The sequence below is a fragment of the Macaca fascicularis genome, chromosome 16 (genome assembly GCF_037993035.2).
Source record: "Macaca fascicularis isolate 582-1 chromosome 16, T2T-MFA8v1.1".
NCBI classification, from domain to species: Eukaryota; Metazoa; Chordata; class Mammalia; order Primates; family Cercopithecidae; genus Macaca; species Macaca fascicularis.
The window spans coordinates 88,950,634-88,968,271 of NC_088390.1; the positions used below are offsets into that span (position 1 = coordinate 88,950,634).

At 50.2% G+C, this 17,638-nt stretch overlaps 1 protein-coding gene across 5 annotated transcripts in view; it reads left to right on the forward strand.

The window, feature by feature from the left end:
• Nucleotides 1-2,109: 2,109 nt before the first annotated feature.
• Nucleotides 2,110-17,638, forward strand: part of FOXK2 (forkhead box K2) — an 82,231-nt gene continuing 66,702 nt past the window's right edge. For 3 of the 5 annotated variants that reach the window (XM_015437983.4, XM_045376378.3, XM_074021047.1), the window contains exon 1: nt 2,110-2,694. In XM_015437983.4, coding sequence (XP_015293469.3) covers nt 2,267-2,694 — 428 coding nt within the window. In that variant the 5' untranslated portion in view covers nt 2,110-2,266. The remainder of the gene's footprint in view (nt 2,695-17,638) is intronic. The other 2 variants (XM_074021045.1, XM_074021046.1) reach the window with 1 other exon arrangement.

A 17,638-nucleotide genomic window follows, 5' to 3' on the forward strand; every position in this document is an offset into this window, starting at 1 on the left:
CGATTCTCCTGCCTCAGCCTCTCAAGAATCTGGGATTATAGGCGCCTGCCACCACACCCAGCTAATATTTGTATTTTTAGTAGAGATGGGGTTTCACCACGTTGGCAAGGCTGTTCTCGAACTTCTAACGTCAAGTGATCCACCCACCTTGGCCTCCCGAAGTGTTGGGATTACAGGCATGAGCCACCGTGCCAGGCCTCTGTACCTAAATTATATCATTTCTGTCTTCTAATTGTTCTTTGCTATTTAACAAGCAGCAAATAGAGGAACCTTGGGGTGTTTGCTATAACCTGTATATAAAGGCTATAATAGGATCTTCTCACACACCCTGCAGGAACCACCATGTTGAAAGAAGTGAGACAATTCAGGGGGCAGTCCCTCCCCAGCAGAGACTAAATTAGTACCATTTGTTGCTATTTCAGTTTTGCGAAGATGCACTTGGAGCCTAAGCTGTGGTTTCTAGGGCTGACACTGACTTCCCACAGAATTCTTTCTGTTTAAGAGGTTGTAGACTTTTCACAATCCTGAACCTTGAACGTCTCCACAACTGGTTAAGTACCCGTGAGATACATTTACAGGATTTTTTCTTTCTTTTCCTTTTTTTTTTTTTTTTTTTTTTTTTGAGACGGAGTCTCGCTCTGTTACCCAGGCTGGAGTGCAGTGGCGTGATATCTTCTCACCACAACCTCTGCCTCTCGGGTTCAAGCGTTTCTCCTGCCTCAGCCTCCCAAGTAGCTGGGACTGCAGGCGTGCCCCACCATGCCTGGCTAATTTTTATATTTTTATCAGAGACAGGGTTTCACTATGTTGGTCAGGCTCGTCTTACTCCTGACCTCGTGATCCACCCGCCTTGGCCTACCAAAGCGCTGGGATTACAAGTTTGAGCCACCGCGCCCGGCCCCAGAATTTCTTCTTTTTAATGGAAGGAGTTTCATTGATTAGTAAACATCTGGACTATTGATCATCTTGATTTAGATGGGATCTCATAATTTTTTAAACTGTGGCAAAGTTCTGTTTTTTAAAAACTTAGTATCAGATTGGTTAAGACATTAACTATTCGTTCATAAGAGAGAGTTCATGTGTGTGTGTGTGTATGTGTGTGTGTGTGTGTGTGTGTGTGTGTGTGTATATATATATATATATATATATATATATATATATATGAGACGTAGTTTCACTCTTGTTGCCCAGACTGAAGTGCAGTGGCGCGGTTTTGGCTCACTGCAATCCCCACCTCCCAGGTTTAAGCAATTCTCTTGCCTCCTCCTCCTGAGTAGCTGGGACTACAGGTGTGCCCCACCACGCCCGGCTAATTTTTTTTGTATTTTTAGTAGAGCTGGGGTTTCACAATGTTGGTCAGGCTGGTCTCGAGCTCCTGACCTCAGGTGATCCGCTCGCCTCGGCCTCCCAAAGTGCTGGGATTACAGGCGAGAGCCACCGCGCCCGGCCTCGTGTATATTTTTAAACTGCGTGCTGACGACAGTTAAGTGAATGTGATTCACAACTTCTGGGTATTTTGCAGAACACTTTTGACACAATGACATGACCCGCTAGCCAGGAAAGACAACGACATCCAGTCCTGGAGCTGCTGGTTAAAAACGAACGTGTCACCGGGTGCCCTGGGTCTGAGGCCACGCGGCCCGCGGCCCCTCCGCGGTGTTCCCGCACCTCGCGGGGAAAAGGCCGCTTGGCGGCCGGGCCTGGGCGCACTGGCCGTCGCCTATCCGCACCCCGGCGTCCACGCCGGGTTGGGGGCCGACGCGTGCCCGGCGCCCGCTGTGACCTTGGGCCCGGTCCTGCCCGCCGCGTCTAAGGCGCTGCCAGGCCGGGCTCAGACCCCCGGGCCCCCGCGCCCGCGCCGCCCCCCGCGCCAGCCCCGATCCCGTGCGGGTTCCCGGCCGTCCGCCCCGGGTTTTCCGCGGCGCCCGGAGTCGGGACTGCGTCGGGCGTCGCCGCCGGACGTGCCGGCAGCTCGGCGCGACGTGTCCTGCCATTGGTCCGCCTCGGTAGCCCCACTGCCGTGCGCCGCCGCCATTGGCCGGCGTGGCCGTCCGTCAGCGAGGGGCGGGCCCGGCACGCCGGCTCGGTGGCGCGGCCGCGCGTGCTCCCGCCCCTCGCCGCCGCTCGCTCGCTCGCCGGCCGGCGGCCTCGGCTCGGCCCCCTCCCTCAGCTCCGGTGCGCGGCGGCCGACGACCCGCGCGGCCTGGGCCTCGGCCCGCGCCACCGGCGCCCGCGCGGAGCGGCCTGGGGGCCCTCACGCAGGCCCATGGCGGCGGCCGCGGCGGCGCTCTCGGGCGCGGGCACGCCACCCGCGGGCGGCGGGGCCGGGAGCGGCGGGGCCGGGGGCGGCGGGTCCCCGCCGGGCGGCTGGGCCGTGGCGCGCCTGGAGGGCCGCGAGTTCGAGTATCTGATGAAGAAGCGCTCGGTGACCATCGGCCGCAACTCGTCGCAGGGCTCGGTGGACGTGAGCATGGGTCACTCGAGCTTCATCTCCCGGCGCCACCTCGAGATCTTCACGCCCCCGGGCGGCGGCGGCGGCGGCGGCCATGGCGGGGCCGCTCCGGAGCCGCCGCCCGCGCAGCCCAGGCCCGACGCCGGCGGCGACTTCTACCTGCGCTGCCTGGGCAAGAACGGCGTGTTCGTGGACGGCGTGTTCCAGAGGCGCGGGGCGCCGCCGCTGCAGCTGCCGCGCGTGTGAGTGGCCTCGGGCGAGGCGGGCGGGGTCTGCGGCCTGCAGCGCCTGGCGGGACGGGACGGGACCCGAGTCCAGGCCCGGGACCACCCACGGCCGGGGCCCGACTCCGTCCCACGGCCGGGACCACCAGCGGGACCCAGGCCCAGCTGGATCCCAACCCTCGACAGCCCCTGGCCCCGACCCCGTCCTCCTGGTCCCCGGCCTGGCAGGTGCAGCCCCCGGTCTTTCCCCTTCCTGGAGCTGGAGCTGCGGGCGGCTGCGCGCGCGGGTCAGGGTTTCTGGGTTCGGTGCGTTGGGGAGTTGACATGTGCTGTTCCTAACCTGCAGCGAGGTCGCGCTGGACAGAAATGTTAAAACGTGCGGTGTGCGGTGGGAGGAACTGTCCCGAACTAAAACCTGTGCCTCTTAACCGATGAAGGGTTGTCTGTCGTCTTTTTGTTGTTGTTGTTCACTCGTTTTCAGTAGTGAGCTATTTCTAGAGTGCGGTGTTTTAAGCAGCAACGACTCCTTTTTCCCTGCCGTGTTTTCAGTAGCCCAAATTGGAAAGCTCTTCAAGCAGGATGGATTTTCAATCTGTGCTCTGAACCTTGAAATTTAGGGAAAACTAGATACTTTTCACTTTTCACGTAACTTTTACAGAAAGACGGTTGATTAGGAATTAGTATAAGATCATGTAGAGTGTTAAGTGAGCCTCATGGGGTACTGTCAATCCTGCTACAAAACAATTTAGCTTGATCCTGTGGTTTTATGAAGATATATCATTTACTCTGCTTGAAACACAAACTTGCTGTCTAGGAAATGCTAATTATTCCTCAGGGGATCGCTTCTAGATCGTTGCAAGTACAGCCTTTGTCCACACACACTGGAATTTTTGTGTTTTTTGAGACGGAATCTCACTCTGTCGCCCAGGCTGGAGTGCAGTGGCGCGATCTTGGCTCACTGAAATCTCCGCCCTCGGAGTTCAAGCGGTTCTCCTGCCTCAGCCTCCCGAGTAGCTGGGATTACAGGTGCCTGCCACCGCGCCCAGCTAATTGTTTGTATTTTTAGTGGAGACGGAATTTCACCATCTTGGCCAGGCTGGTCTTGAATTCCTGACCTGGTGATCCACCCGCCTCGGCCTCCCAGAGTGCTGGGATTACAGGCGTGAGCCACAGCGCCCGGCCTACAAACTGGAATTTTTAACCGTTTTCAGTTGTTGGAGATGCTGTAGGAGCTGTTGCTTTTTTTCTTGACTTGCATGTGTGGTGTGTGTTTACATGTGCTGTTCTGTTTCTTGGGATGGAAAGGGGTACCAGCATATTCCTTAAACTTTGGTAGTAGCATTTTAAAGAATGTTGTTTTCAGACCGGGCTTGGTGGCTCATCCCTGTAATCCTAGCACTTTGGGAGGCCGAGGCTGGGGGATCACGAGGTCATGAGATCGAGACCATACTGGCTAACACAGTGAAACCCCGTCTCTACTAAAAATACAAAAAAAAGAAAAAGCCAGGCGTGGTGGCGGGCGCCTGTAGTCCCAGCTACTCAGGAGGCTGAGCCAGGAGAATGTGAACCTGGGAAGTGGAGCTTGCTGTGAGCCCAGATCTCACCACTGCACTCCAGTCTGGGCGACAGAGAAAGACTCCGTCTCAAAAAAAAAAATTTCAAATGAAAATACTGTTTATGTACGGTCTCTGTTACCTAGCCTGGAGTGCACTGGTGTAATGACAGCTCACGGCAGCCTCAAATTCCTGGGCACAAGCGATTCTCTTGCCCCAGTGTTCAGGAGTTTGAAGTTGCTGTGAGCTGTGATCTCACCACTACGTTCCAGGCCGGGAGTACAGGTGTGAGCTGTGGTCTCACCGCTGCATTCCAGGCCGGGATTACAGGTGTGAGCTGTGATCTCACCACTGCATTTCAGGCCGGGATTACAGGTGTGAGCTGTGATCTCACCGCTGCATTCCAGGCCTGGATTACAGGTGTGAGCTGTGAATGCATCACTGCATTCAGGCCAGGATTGCAGGAGTGAGCTGTGATCTCACCGCTACATTCCAGGCCGGGAATACAGGTGAGCTAGGATCTCACCACTCCTCCCAAGGTGCTGGGATTATAGGTGTGAGCCACCACACACCTGGCTAAGATTTTGAGTTTTTTGGAATTCTTTTTTTTTTTTTTTTTTGAGATGGAGTCTCGCTCTGTCCTTGAGGCTGGAGTGCAGTGGCGTGATCTCGGCTCACTGCAAGCTCTGCCTCCTGGGTTCACGCCATTCTCCTGCTTTAGCCTCTCGAGTAGCTGGGACTATAGGTGCCCGTCACTATGCCCGGCTAATTTTTTTTGTATTTTTAGTAGAGATGGGGTTTCGCTGTGCTAGTGTGCTAGATGGTCTTGATCTCCTGACCTCGTGATCCGCCCACCTCAGCCTCCCAAAGTGCTGGGATTACAGGCATGAGCCATCGCACCTGGCCCGATTTTTAGTTTTTAAAGAAAATTCTCCTTACCATTCATCCAGAGCCATTTGTATTGAATTGAATTCTACCCACGCTAACGTGATAAACATCAAAATAAGTCGACTTTTCAGTGAGGGCCAGAATTCAGACCTTATTTTTTTGAGACGGCATCTCGCTCTGACGCCAGGCTGGAGTGCAATGGCGCGATCTTGACTTGCTGCAACCTCCGCCTCCCGGGTTCAAGCAGTTCTTGTGCCTCAGCCTCCTGAGTAGCTGGGATTACAGGCACGTGCCACCACACCCAACTAATTTTTGTATTTTTAGTAGAGACAGGGTTTTACCATGTTGGCCAGGATGGTCTTGATCTCCTGACCTCGTGATTCACCCGCCTTGGCCTCCCAAAGTGCTGGGAATACAGCTGTGAGCCACTGCGCCTGGCCGAATTCAGAACTTTTGAACAGTAATAATGAGCCTTGCAGTAGAGATGAGTAAGAAGGGTGGTGAGATGGAGGCTGGGCCTCCCACTTGTGCTCAGGGAAGAGTCTTGTGGCCACCGAGGCTAACATGTATCCTGGACTTCTCATGGGCCTGGGAACCTCTACTGGTACTGAGTACACAAGGGGATGAATGGCTTTTTTCACAGAAGGGAGCTTAGCATTTGTTTAGTGTGAATTACATTATTAACCTAGAGGATATTTTGGCACCTCCTTTTTTGTAGGGCATCATTTCCAAATTTTAACCTGGGTGGTAACACAGGTTAATGGAATAAATTGTAAAGAATTGGTACCAGTGAAATGCAGATAAATTGTTTAAAATCTTTTTTTTTTTTTTTTTTTTAGACAGAGGTTTTCCTCTTGTTGCCCAGGCTGGAGTGTAATGGTGCGATCTCGGCTCACTGCAGCCTCTGCCTCCTGGGCTCAAGTGATTCTCCTGCTTCAGCCTCCCGAGTACTTGGGATTACAGGTGTGCACCACACCACCCCACCCAGTTAATTTTGTATTTTTAGTAGAGACAGGGTTTATCCATGTTGGTCAGGCTGGTCTCAAACTCCTGACCTCAGGTGATCCGCTCGCCTCCGCCTCCCAGAGTGCTGGGATTACAGGTGTGAGCCACAACACCTGGCCCTAAAATCTTTTTTTCTGAATTTAAGCTCAGTGTTCAGGTTGATGATACAAGTTCTTTTTAAGTTTAAAAATCAAATTAGCCGGGCGCGGTGGCTCACGCCTGTAATCCCAGCACTTTGGGAGGCCGAGGCGGGCGGATCACAAGGTCAGGAGATCGAGACCACGGTGAAACCCCGTCTCTACTAAAAATACAAAAAATTAGCCGGGCGCGGTTGTGGGCGCCTGTAGTCCCAGCTACTCAGGAGGCTGAGGCAGGAGAATGGCGTGAACCCGGGAGGCGGAGCTTGCAGTGAGCCGAGATCGCGCCACTGCACTCCAGCCTGGGCGACAGAGCGAGACTCCGTCTCAAAAAAAAAAATAAATAAATAAAAATAAAAATCAAATTAAATATATAAGCTTAAAGCATACGTAACGTAGAGTAATTATGTAAAGGCCAAAGTGTTATTACGAGTCTCACTCTGTCGCCCAGGCTGGAGTGCAGTGGCGTGAATCTCAGCTCACTGCAACCTTGGCTTCTTGGATTCAAGCAATTCTCCTGCCTCAGCCTCTTGAGTAGCTGGGATTACAGGCGTGAGCCACTGCGCCCGTCCTAAGGCCGAAATAGTATTAATGCTTATTTCAGATTCGCCTACTAAATTCAGTATCACTGTAGAGTGAGAAAATAATGTAACAACCCATGGTTGGTCCCTTATTTGAACCATAATGATTTTGTTAGAATTCCAACTTTAAAGTGAATTTATGTTTTGAATTTATATTAAAAATTATCAGAAATTTTAGAAGAGTACATAAGTAGTTTAGGTTTAAAATTTGGCTCATTTCATTGAAATACTAAATAATGTATTAATGTGGGGGAAGAGAGTAAGATGAGGACTGTGATCCTGTCCTTGGCTGCTGTATTTTAGTAATTTGACTAAGATGTGGATCCAAGTACCGTTTCCACAGTGGCTGGGGAGCCTCGAGCCCAGTGTGGATGGGTGGGGGCGCAGCGTGTACAAGATTGTCAGAGTGCATGGTTTTCCGGAAAACAAATGGCTTCTTCAAGTCCTTGATTTTTGGATACACAGGCTGCCGGGCTGTGTGTAAAGGAAGGCAGCGTTTTCCTCTCTCAGAGCCTCAGACTGGCTGGAGGCACAGGTGTTCCTGGGAGACTGGAGGGTGGGCTCCAGGGGGGTGTTCTGGGCCACCTGGGCAGGGCTCTTGGAGGTGAGCCAGTGGAGGTTGCCTCCCACATGTGACTGGCCCTGTAGCCTGGCTCTGGGGAACCTGGAATTCAGGCTGGAAGAGACTTTGGGGCAGATTTTAGAGCAGCTGGAGCGTGAGGTCTGCCTGTCTGGTGGGGAGTATTTTTACTTTGTCAGTGATAGACTGAAATGCCCTCTTTGAGGACAGGGTGTTTGTTTGTTTGTTTGTTTGTTTTTAAAGACGGTCTCGCTCTGTTGCCCAGGCTGGGGTGCAGTGACACAATCTCTGCTCACTGCAACCTCCACCTCCCGCATGCAAGTGATTCTCCTGGCTCAGCCTCCTGAGTAGGTGGGTTTACAGATGCCTGCCACCACACCTGGCTCACTTTTATATTTGTATTTTATTTATTCATCTATTTTTTGAGACGGAGTCTCCTCTGTTGCCCAGGCTGGAGTGCAGTGGAGCGATCTCGGCTCACTGCAACCTCTGCCTCCTGGGTTCAAGCAATTCTTCTGTCTCAGCCTCCCCAGTAGCTGGGACTACAGGTGTGCGCCACCATGCCCGGCTAATTTTTTTGTATTTTTAGCAGAGACAGGGTTTCACCATGTTGGCCAGGCTGGTCTCTATCTCCTGACCTCGGGTCATCTGCCAAAAGTGCTGGGATGACAGGTGTGAGCCACTGCACCTGGCTAAGGACAAGGCACATATTTGTCCAAGGGCCTGGTTTGGAGCCTGTGACTGGTAAAGTGTTTTTAGGAAGATCAATTGGACAGGACAGTTTGGGTTTGTTGTTGCTATTTTTGTTGCCATGGTAACAAACTATATGTACTTTATGAATAAAAATAGGCAACTGTTTAACAGTTGTTTATACTTTGAAAATGTCAAATGAATTTGACACATTTTGATCAGTAAGATCCCAGAATATCTAATAGTCAAATATAAAAAGAACAAGTTGAATTTACTATTGCCTACGACAATTTAACGTGCTAAACTAAAACTGTGTTTATTTAGAAAAGTGACCCCTGTCCTATGCCAAAAGAACTATGGGTTCTGCCTAGTGGTAATTCAACACTTTCTTTCTTATGTGGCAGATTGTGTTTGGTAATGTCACATTTGAAGACTTGCTCATTAAATCAGAGATAGTATCTTCCAAGGTGAAGACTGGAGAGGGGTGAGCCGACAGTCAGTGGCTTCTGGAGCTTTCCAGGTGGAGACTCCAATAAATGAATTGAGGGAACTCATAGTGATTCTGTCCTACTCAGAATACGGATAGGCAGAACTGAGCTTCCTGGAGAATACCAGTACCAGAAAGAAGAAGTAAGAAGGAGGGGGTCCTGGGAAGGAGATGGCCAAGGGACATGGCTTGGCAATCAGGACAGTAGCCTTTGAGAGGGCTGTTGTCTCCAGGATAAGGAAGGAGGCTGGACATAGGGCTGGGGAGGAAGAAGGGAGTGGAGGTAGAAGGAGTGCATGTAAAGTGGGGGCCTTGTAAGGAGAGCAGAGTTGAGATTAGGGTTAGGAAGAGTGGAAACCTCATCACTAAACCAAGGTGAAGTGGCTGAAGGAACCACCAAGAAATGGGAGCCGAGGCCGGGCACGATGGCTCACGCCTGTGATCCCAGCACTTTGGGAGGCCGAGGCAGGTGGATCACAAGGTCAGGAGATCGAGACCATCCTGGCTCACACGGTGAAACCCCGTCTCTACTAAAAATACAAAAAATTAGCCGGGCGTGGTGGCGGGCGCCTGTAGTCCCAGCTACTCAGGAGGCTGAGGCAGGAGTAGTCCCAGCTCCTCAGGAGGCTGAGGCAGGAGAATGACGTGAACCTGGGAGGCGGTGCTTGTAGTGAGCCAAGATCGTGCCACTGCACTCCAGCCTGGGGGACGGAGCGAGACTCCGTCTCAGGAAAAAAAAAAAAAAAAAAAAAAGATGGAGTTGAGACCTGGTCAGCTCTTTGGCCGAGTAGGCAGCAGATGACGTGTGAAGGAGGACAGCTCCCAGTGGAAAAGAAAACGAGATTGTCTTGTTTGAAGAGCTGAGCAGAGCGGGTCAGAACGGAGCTACTTGGAAAGTCTGATGTGTTTCCATATTGAAGGGCTGCAAGGGTGGCTGAAATGCCTTCGTTTTGCGACCTGAAACTCCTGACAAGCTTGTAAGTGGAGCTGAGCCTGGGACACAGGAGTTGGCCTGTGTTGGCATAAATGGAAGTTCACAGCAGAGGGCAAATGCCACTTTGCACTTTGAAAAGTGCTCAGTGTACAAGTCAATTGCCTTTAATAACTACTGTGTATTTAAGCTCCACCTCCCGGGTTCAAGTGATTCTCCTGCCTCAGCCTCCTGAGGAGCTGGGATTACAGGCATGCACCACCATGCCGGCTAATTTTTGTATTTTTAGTAGAGATAGCTTTTTTTTTTTTTTTTTGAGATGGAGTCTTGCTCTGTTGCCCAGGCTGGACTGCAGTGGCCGGATCTCAGCTCACTGCAAGCTCCGCCTCCCGGGTTTACGCCATTCTCCTGCCTCAGCCTCCCGAACAACTGGGACTACAGGCGCCCGCCACCTCGCCCGGCTAGATTTTTGTATTTTTTAGTAGAGACGGGGTTTCACCGTGTTAGCCAGGATGGTCTCGATCTCCTGACCTCGTGATCCGCCCGTCTCGGCCTCCCAAAGTGCTGGGATTACAGGCTTGAGCCACCGCGCCCGGCCGAGATAGCTTTTAAAGAAATTTTGGCTGGGCCCGGTGGCTTTTGTGTGTAATCCCAGCACATTGGAAAGCTGAGGCAGGCAGATCACCTGAGGTCAGAAGTTTGAGATCAGTCTGGCCAATATGGCTAAACTCCGTCTCTACTAAAAATACAAAAATTAGCTGGACGTGGTGGTGGGTGCCTGTAATCCCAGCGACTCAAGAGGCTGAAGCAGGAGAATCGCTTGAACCCACGGGGTAAAGGTTGCGGTCAGCCAAGATGGCACCCCTGTACTCCAGCCTGGGTGACATAGCAAGACTCCGTCTCAAAACCCAAAAGACTCATTTAGCAAATTGAGATACATTGTTATCACTGATTTGTAGACATGGAGCACAGTGCAGCTATTTTAGCATAATTGTTACTTTAAGTTAAAAACCCAGTAACCAACTTACTTCTTTCTCACCTAGTGTTCAGTACTTCATCCAGTGGTAAAACTCTGTGTTCCTTTTATTTTATTATTTAGAGTCTTACTCTGTCACCCAGGCTGGAGTACAGTGGTGCCATCATAGCTCACTGCAGCCTTGAACTCCTGGACTCAAGCGATCCTCCCACCTCAGTCTCCCGTGTATCTGAGAGTACAGGCCCCCGTGTATCTGAGAGTACAGGCCCCCGTGTATCTGAGAGTACAGGCCTCCGTGTATCTGAGAGTACAGGCCTGCATGGCCATTCAGGGCTATTTTTTTTTTTTGGACCTGGGGTCTTGCTATGTTGCCCAGGCTGGTCGCAAATTCCTGTCCTCAAGCGGTCCCCCCACCTCGGTCTCCCAAAGTGCTGGGATTACAGGCGTGAGCCATCCCACCTGATCTATACATGTTTTCAAGTGCTGATCATTTACTAATAGGGAAGGGATTGTAGTCAGGCATGGCTCCCCCACTTACTGGCAGGTCCCATTAAGACCTGCGGTTGCAGAAGTACAGCACAGCCCCATGCGTTTTTGGTGGAAATATTCCAGGAGATGAGGCTGTTATAGTAACAGCAGATTTTTCCATTGTGAAAATGTAACTATTCTTGCTTTGTTGAGGAGAAAGGTTTTTTTTGGAAAATGAAGAAAAGAGGGTTTCTAAGTTAAGGAAGCTTTTCATGAAGGCAGTTGGCATTTGGGTAGTGTTCTTATCTGTTTAACATTTTTGTGGGGCTCTTATTTTCTTTTATGTTTGGTTTTTGGAGCAATTTATAATATCTTAAATAATGACAGTCATAGCAAATCAACCTCCACACTTTTTCATGAGGAATTTTTGAATTTGCTGCTAAAATGCAGTCCATGAGGGCACGTTTGAGGCACATATTACCATCTCTACGATGTGAAGCGGGCTTTGAGCATGGAACAAGGTGTTACAGCTACACCCTAGGAAGTGGTGGCAGGGAGACCAGGAAGTACCTCACGCGAGAGCCACGGCCCCAGCGGCCCTGCTTTCCTCGTGCACGTCAGCTTAGAGTGCGTGTTGGGCTTCAAACGTCTCCGCTGATTTGTTAGGAACAGAGAAGGTGCTCTGCTGAGAATTCCGTAGATTTTTAGACAGTATTTGGTTTTTGCTGTAGTTTGTCATTTGAGATGGAATACTTATGTTCTTTGTCCTGTGAAAGGCATTGGAGTATGACACCAGAATGAGTCTGCCTCCGTCCCCTCCCTGGGATGTTTGACAGTGTCTGGAGACACATTTGGTTAGCATAGACTGGGAGGACTGGTGCTACTGGCATCTAGTGGACAGAGGCCAGGGATGCTGCTAGAAAACCTTACAGTGCACAGGATGCAGGAGGGGAGAGCCGCCTGTTGCATAGCAGCCTAGCAGTTGATAATATAACAAGAATTGAGTATGACTCTTGGTCCTATTGGTGGTAAGTTTTGATAGTTTTTTTTACAGATGATTCCTGCTTAAAACTTTTATGCTACCAAAGCATCTGTTCAAAGTAAACCTGAAAGCGCCTTTTTTTTTTTTTTTTTTGAGACAGGATCTGCTCTGTTGTCCAGGCTGAAGTGCAGTGGTGTGATCTCGGCTCACTGCAGTGTCCACCTCCCGGTTTCAAGTGATTCTCCTGCCTCAGTCTCCTGAGTAGCTGGAATTACAGGCATGTGCCACCACGCCCGGCTAATTTTTCTTTTTTTTTCAAGGTGGAGTCCTGCTCTGTCTTCCAGGCTGGAGTGCAGTGGCAAAATCTCGGCTCACTGCAACCTCTGCCTCGCGGGTTCAAGTGATTCTCCTGCCTTAGCCTCCTGAGCACCTGGGATTACAGGTGCCTGCTACCACGCGTGGCTAATTTTTTTGTTTTAGTAGAGATAGGGTTTCACCATGTTGGCCAGGCTGGTCTGGAACTCCTGACCTAAGGTGATCTGCTCACCTCAGCCTCCCAAAGTGCTGGGATTACAGGCGTGAGCTATGGTGCCTCACCTGAAAGTGGCTTTTCTTTTTTTTTTTTTTTTTTGAGTCGGAGTCTCGCTCTGTCGTCCAGGCTGGAGTGCAGTGGTGCAATCTGGGCTCACTACAAGCTCTGCCTCCTGGGTTCACGCCATTCTCCTGCCTCAGCCTCCCGAGTAGCTGGGACTATAGGCGCCTGCCACCACGCCCGCCTAATTTTTTGTATTTTTAGTAGAGACGGAGTTTCACTGTGTCAGCCAGGATGGTCTCAATCTCCTGACCTCCTGATCCGCCCACCTTGGCCTCCCAAAGTGCTGGGATTATAGGCGTGAGCCACCGCGCCCAGCCGAAAGTGCGTTTTCTAAAACAGAGCCTGGGGGTTGAGACTCATTGCAGTCATAGGTAACTCCTCCTCCTTTGCAGCTTTGAAAGGACGCTCCTGGAATGCCGTTCTGTCTTGCTATCCCTGGTTGTGAGAAGGTTCAGCTAGGTCCCTTAAGGCAGTAGTAGCCTAGCACTGTTATACTTGTGTACTCTTAGTCATATTTATTGACTTAATTAGGCTGATACATATAGTCTGAGAACTAGGAATACCTTAGTTACATTGATACAGACATTCTGAGAACGTTTAGTGGGATAAAAGACACTGAGCTGTAGCTGAATTGTTCCAGTTTTTTGTGTTCCTGGTTCCACTGGAGAATGAACTGATGATGTGACGTCAGTGTTAGCACAGCCATGCTGGGAAAGATGGCTCTCAAGGTGCTGTTTTTAATGGTGTTTAGTCATTAATAATCGGCAGTAAGAAAACTCATCTTTTGACTTTTATTTGAACAGATGGAATATAGAAAACTTAAAATAGGCCGGGCACGTTGGCTCACGCCTGTCATCCCAGCACTTTGTGTGGTCAAGGCGGGCAGATCTCCTGAGGTCGGGAGTTCGAGACCAGCCTGACCAACATGGAGAAACCCCGTCTCTACTAACAATACAAAATTAGCCTGGTGTGGTGGCGCACGCCTGTAATCCCAGCTACTCGGGTGGCTAAGGCAGGAGAATCACTTGAACCCGGGAGGTGGAGGTTGCGGTGAGCTGAGATGGCGCCATTGCACTCCAGCCTGGGCAACAAGAGCGAAACTCCATCTCCAAAAAAAAAAAAAGAAAGAAAGAAAGAGAAAGAAAACCGGAAATAAGTAAATTTAAAACTACTGTTGTGTTTTTTTTGTTTTGTTTTGTTTTTTTGAGACGGAGTCTTGCTCTGTCACCCAGGCTGGAGTGCAGTGGCGCCATCTCGGCTCACCGCAACTTCCTCCTGCCGGGTTCAAGTGATTCTCCTGCCTCAGTCTCCCAAGTAGCTGGGATTACAGGTGCCCACCACCATGCCTGGCTAATTTTTGTATTTTTAGTAGGGATGGAGTTTCACCATGTGGGCCAGGCTGGTCTCGAACTCCTGACCACAAGTGATTCTCCTGCCTTGGCCTCCCAAAGTGCTGGGATTACAGGTGTGAGCCACTGCGCCTGGTCTACTGTTGTGTTTTCAAAGTGGCTTTTTTGGTCTTGTATTTTTCAGAATACAATAGCATTTTGAGTGTATAGAGAATGTTTTAAAAATTCTGTGTTTTTGCCATTTCTGAACTGTTGGAGGATGTCAGGGTAATGAACATCATTTTTATAGTCGTTTGAGCTGGGTAGAAGAAGATGTGGTTTAAATATAAACTGTCTGTTCTGGGTCCTCCGTGAGGACCTGTTCCCACCGCGCCCAGCTTCCCCTGGACTTGCCTACACGTAGTTAAACAACTCAAATCCTGTACACTGGAGTGAACTGCATGTAAGTGTTCTGTGGGCTGGCTGGGCTGATTCATCTTTACGTTGTACACTTCCTGGGGTTGTGGCCTTTGACCCCTGGGTGACCTCCAGGAATTCTGGGTACTCGATAGGACTCAAATGTTTATTGCTGAATTGGTTGGATGTAGGCTTCTGAAGTGTAGAAAACCATGTAAAACAGTTATAAATGTAAGTCAGGTTAAATTCACTTCTGATTCTGCAGTTGCTCCCACTTTTTTTTTGTTTTCATTGATGGTAGACTCCCCAGAGTGGCCTTTTTGGCCTTGTACAGTCATGCATCACTTAACGGTGGGAATCATTCTGAGAAATGCATCGTTAGGTGATTTCATTGTTGTGCCAACATCATAGAGCATACTTGTGCAAACCTAGGTGACATAGCCTGCTACACACCCAGGCTGTGTGTACATCCTTTTGCTCTACAGCCACAGGCTGCACAAACTTAAGCAACATGTGACTGTACTGAACGCTATAACGTGGTAGGTGTTTGTGTGCCTAAACATACTAAAACAGAAAAGACAGTAAAAATAAGGTACAAAAAGGCCGGGCGCGGTGGCTCAAGCCTGTAATCCCAGCACTTTGGGAGGCCGAGACGGGCGGATCACGAGGTCAGGAGATCGAGACCATCCTGGCTAATACGGTGAAACCCCGTCTCTACTAAAAATACAAAAAACTAGCCGGGCGAGGTGGCGGGCGCCTGTGGTCCCAGCTACTCGGGAGGCTGAGGCAGGAGAATGGCGGGAACCCGGGAGGCGGAGCTTGCAGTGAGCTGAGTTCCGGCCACTGCACTCCAGCCCGGCGACAGAGCGAGACTCCGTCTCAAAAAAAAAAAAAAAAAAAAAAAAAAAAAAAAAAAAAAAAAGGTACAAAAGACAAAAGATGGTGCAGTTCTCTAGGGCACTGAGTGTCAGCAGAGCTTGCAGAACTGGGTGAGTCAGTGAGTGAATGTGAAGGCCTAGGACATGGCCATACACCACTGTCAACTTTATAAACACTGGACATTTAGGCTACACTTTATTTATTTATTTGAGAAGGAGTTTCGTTCTTGTCGCCCAGGCTGCAGTGCAATGGCATGATCTTGGCTCACTGCAACTTCCGCCTCCTGGGTTCAAGCGATTCTTCTGCCTCAGCTTCCCGAGTAGCTGGGATTACCAGCGCTTGAAACCATGCCCAACTAATTTTTTCATTTTTAGCAGAGACGGGGTTTCACCATGTTGGCCAGGTTGGTCTTGAACTCCTGACCTCAGGTGATTCGTCCGCCTTGGCCTCCCAAAGTGCTTGTATTACAGGTGTGAGCCACTGTGCCTGGCCTAAATTTATTTAAAAAGAGTTTTCTTGTCAGGTAGAAGAAAAAAATTTTCAATAATAAATTAGCCTTAACATACTATAACTTTTTTTACTTTATAAACTAATACTTAGTTTAAAACACACATTATACAGACATAAAAAATATTTTTTGTTGTTTTTTTCTGAGACCGCGTCTCACTGTGTGGCCCAGGCTGGAGTGCAATGGTGTGGTCTCGGCTCACCGCAACCTCCACCACCTGGGTTCAAGCAATTCTCCTGCCTCAGCCTCCCAAGTAGCCACATTGCCTGGCTCATTTTTGTGTTTTTAGTAGAGATGGAGTTTTGCCATGTTGGCCAGGCTGGTCTCGAACTCCTGACCTCAGATGATCTGCCTGCTTTGGCCTCCCAAAGCGCTGGGATTACAGGTGTGAGCCACGCGCCTGACCACAGAAATATTTTTGTATTCTTATTTGATAAGCTTTTTTCTGTTTGTAAAATTATTATTTTTTTTCTTTTTAAACTTTTTTTGTTTAAAAACTAAGACTGAAACACACACTAGCCTAGCCCTATACAGGGTCAGTACCAGCAGTATCACTGTCTTCCACCTCCACATCTTGTCCCACTCCAAAGTTCTCAGGGGCAGTGAACGTGCACGGAGCTGTCACCTCTGCTGATAATCACGCCTTCTGGATACTGCCTGAAGGACCTGCCTGGGGCTATTGTATAGTTAACTGTTTAAAAATAAGTAGAAGCAGTATACTCTAAATTAACAATAAAAAGTATAGTGCTGCCGGGCACAGTGACTCATGCCTGTAATCCCAGCACTTTGGGAGGCTGACGCGGGTGGATCACCTGAGGTCATCAGTTCGAGACCAGCCCGGCCAACATGGTGAAAGCCCGTCTCTACTAAAAAAATGTTAGCCAGGCTTGGTGACACACGCCTGTAGTCCCAGCTACTCGGGAGGCCGAGGCAGGAGAATTGCTTGAACCCGGGAGGCGGAGGTTGCAGTGAGCCGAGACCAAGCCACTGCACTCCAGCCTAGGCAACGGAGTGAGACTCTGTCTCAAAAAAAAGAAAAGTATAGTGCAGTAAATACATACCAGTAACAGTCATTTATTATTGTCAAGTATTACATATTGTACGTGATCATATGTGCTGTACTTTCTTTTTTTTTTTTGAGACGGAGTCTCGCTCTGTTGCCCAAGATGGAGTGCAGGGGCGTGATCTGGGCTCACTGCAAGCTCCGCCTCCCGGGTTCACGCCATTCTCCTGCCTCAGCCTCCTGAGTAGCTGGGACTACAGGCGCCCACCAACACGCCTGGGCTGATTTTTTTTTGTATTTTTAGTAGAGACGGGGTTTCGCCGTGCTAGCCAGGATGGTCTCGATCTCCTGACCTCGTGATCCGCCCGTCTCGGCCTCCCAAAGTGCTGAGATTACAGCTGTGAGCCACTGTGCCGGGCCATGTGCTGTACTTTCACACGGCTGTTCGCGTAGTGGGTTCCTTGACACCACCATCCCCCTAGACTCGTGAGTAATTCATTGCACTATGACATCACAATAGCTAGGAATAGGAATTTTTCAGCTCCATCATAATAACGGGACCCTCGTATATGCGGCCCATCATTGACTTGAAACGACATGAATTGTGTTAGCCGGGCCTGGTGGCGCGCAGTTGTAGGTTAGCCGGGCCTGGTGGCGCGCCGTGGAAGGTTAGCCGGGCCTGGTGGTGCGCAGTGGGACGTTAGCCGGGCCTGGTGGCGCGCAGCTGTAGTCCCAGCTACTCGGGAGACTGAGGTTGGAGGATCACTTGCACCCAAGAGGTGGAGGCTACAGGGAGCTGAGATCACACCAGTGCGCTCCAGCCCAGGCAACAGAAGGGGAGACCCTGTCTCAGGTGGATAGGTAGATAAGATTGGGAGACCCTGTCTCAGGTAGATAGGTAGATAAGATTGCCGTGCATGGCGGCGCACACTTGTAGTCCCAACTGAGTAAGAC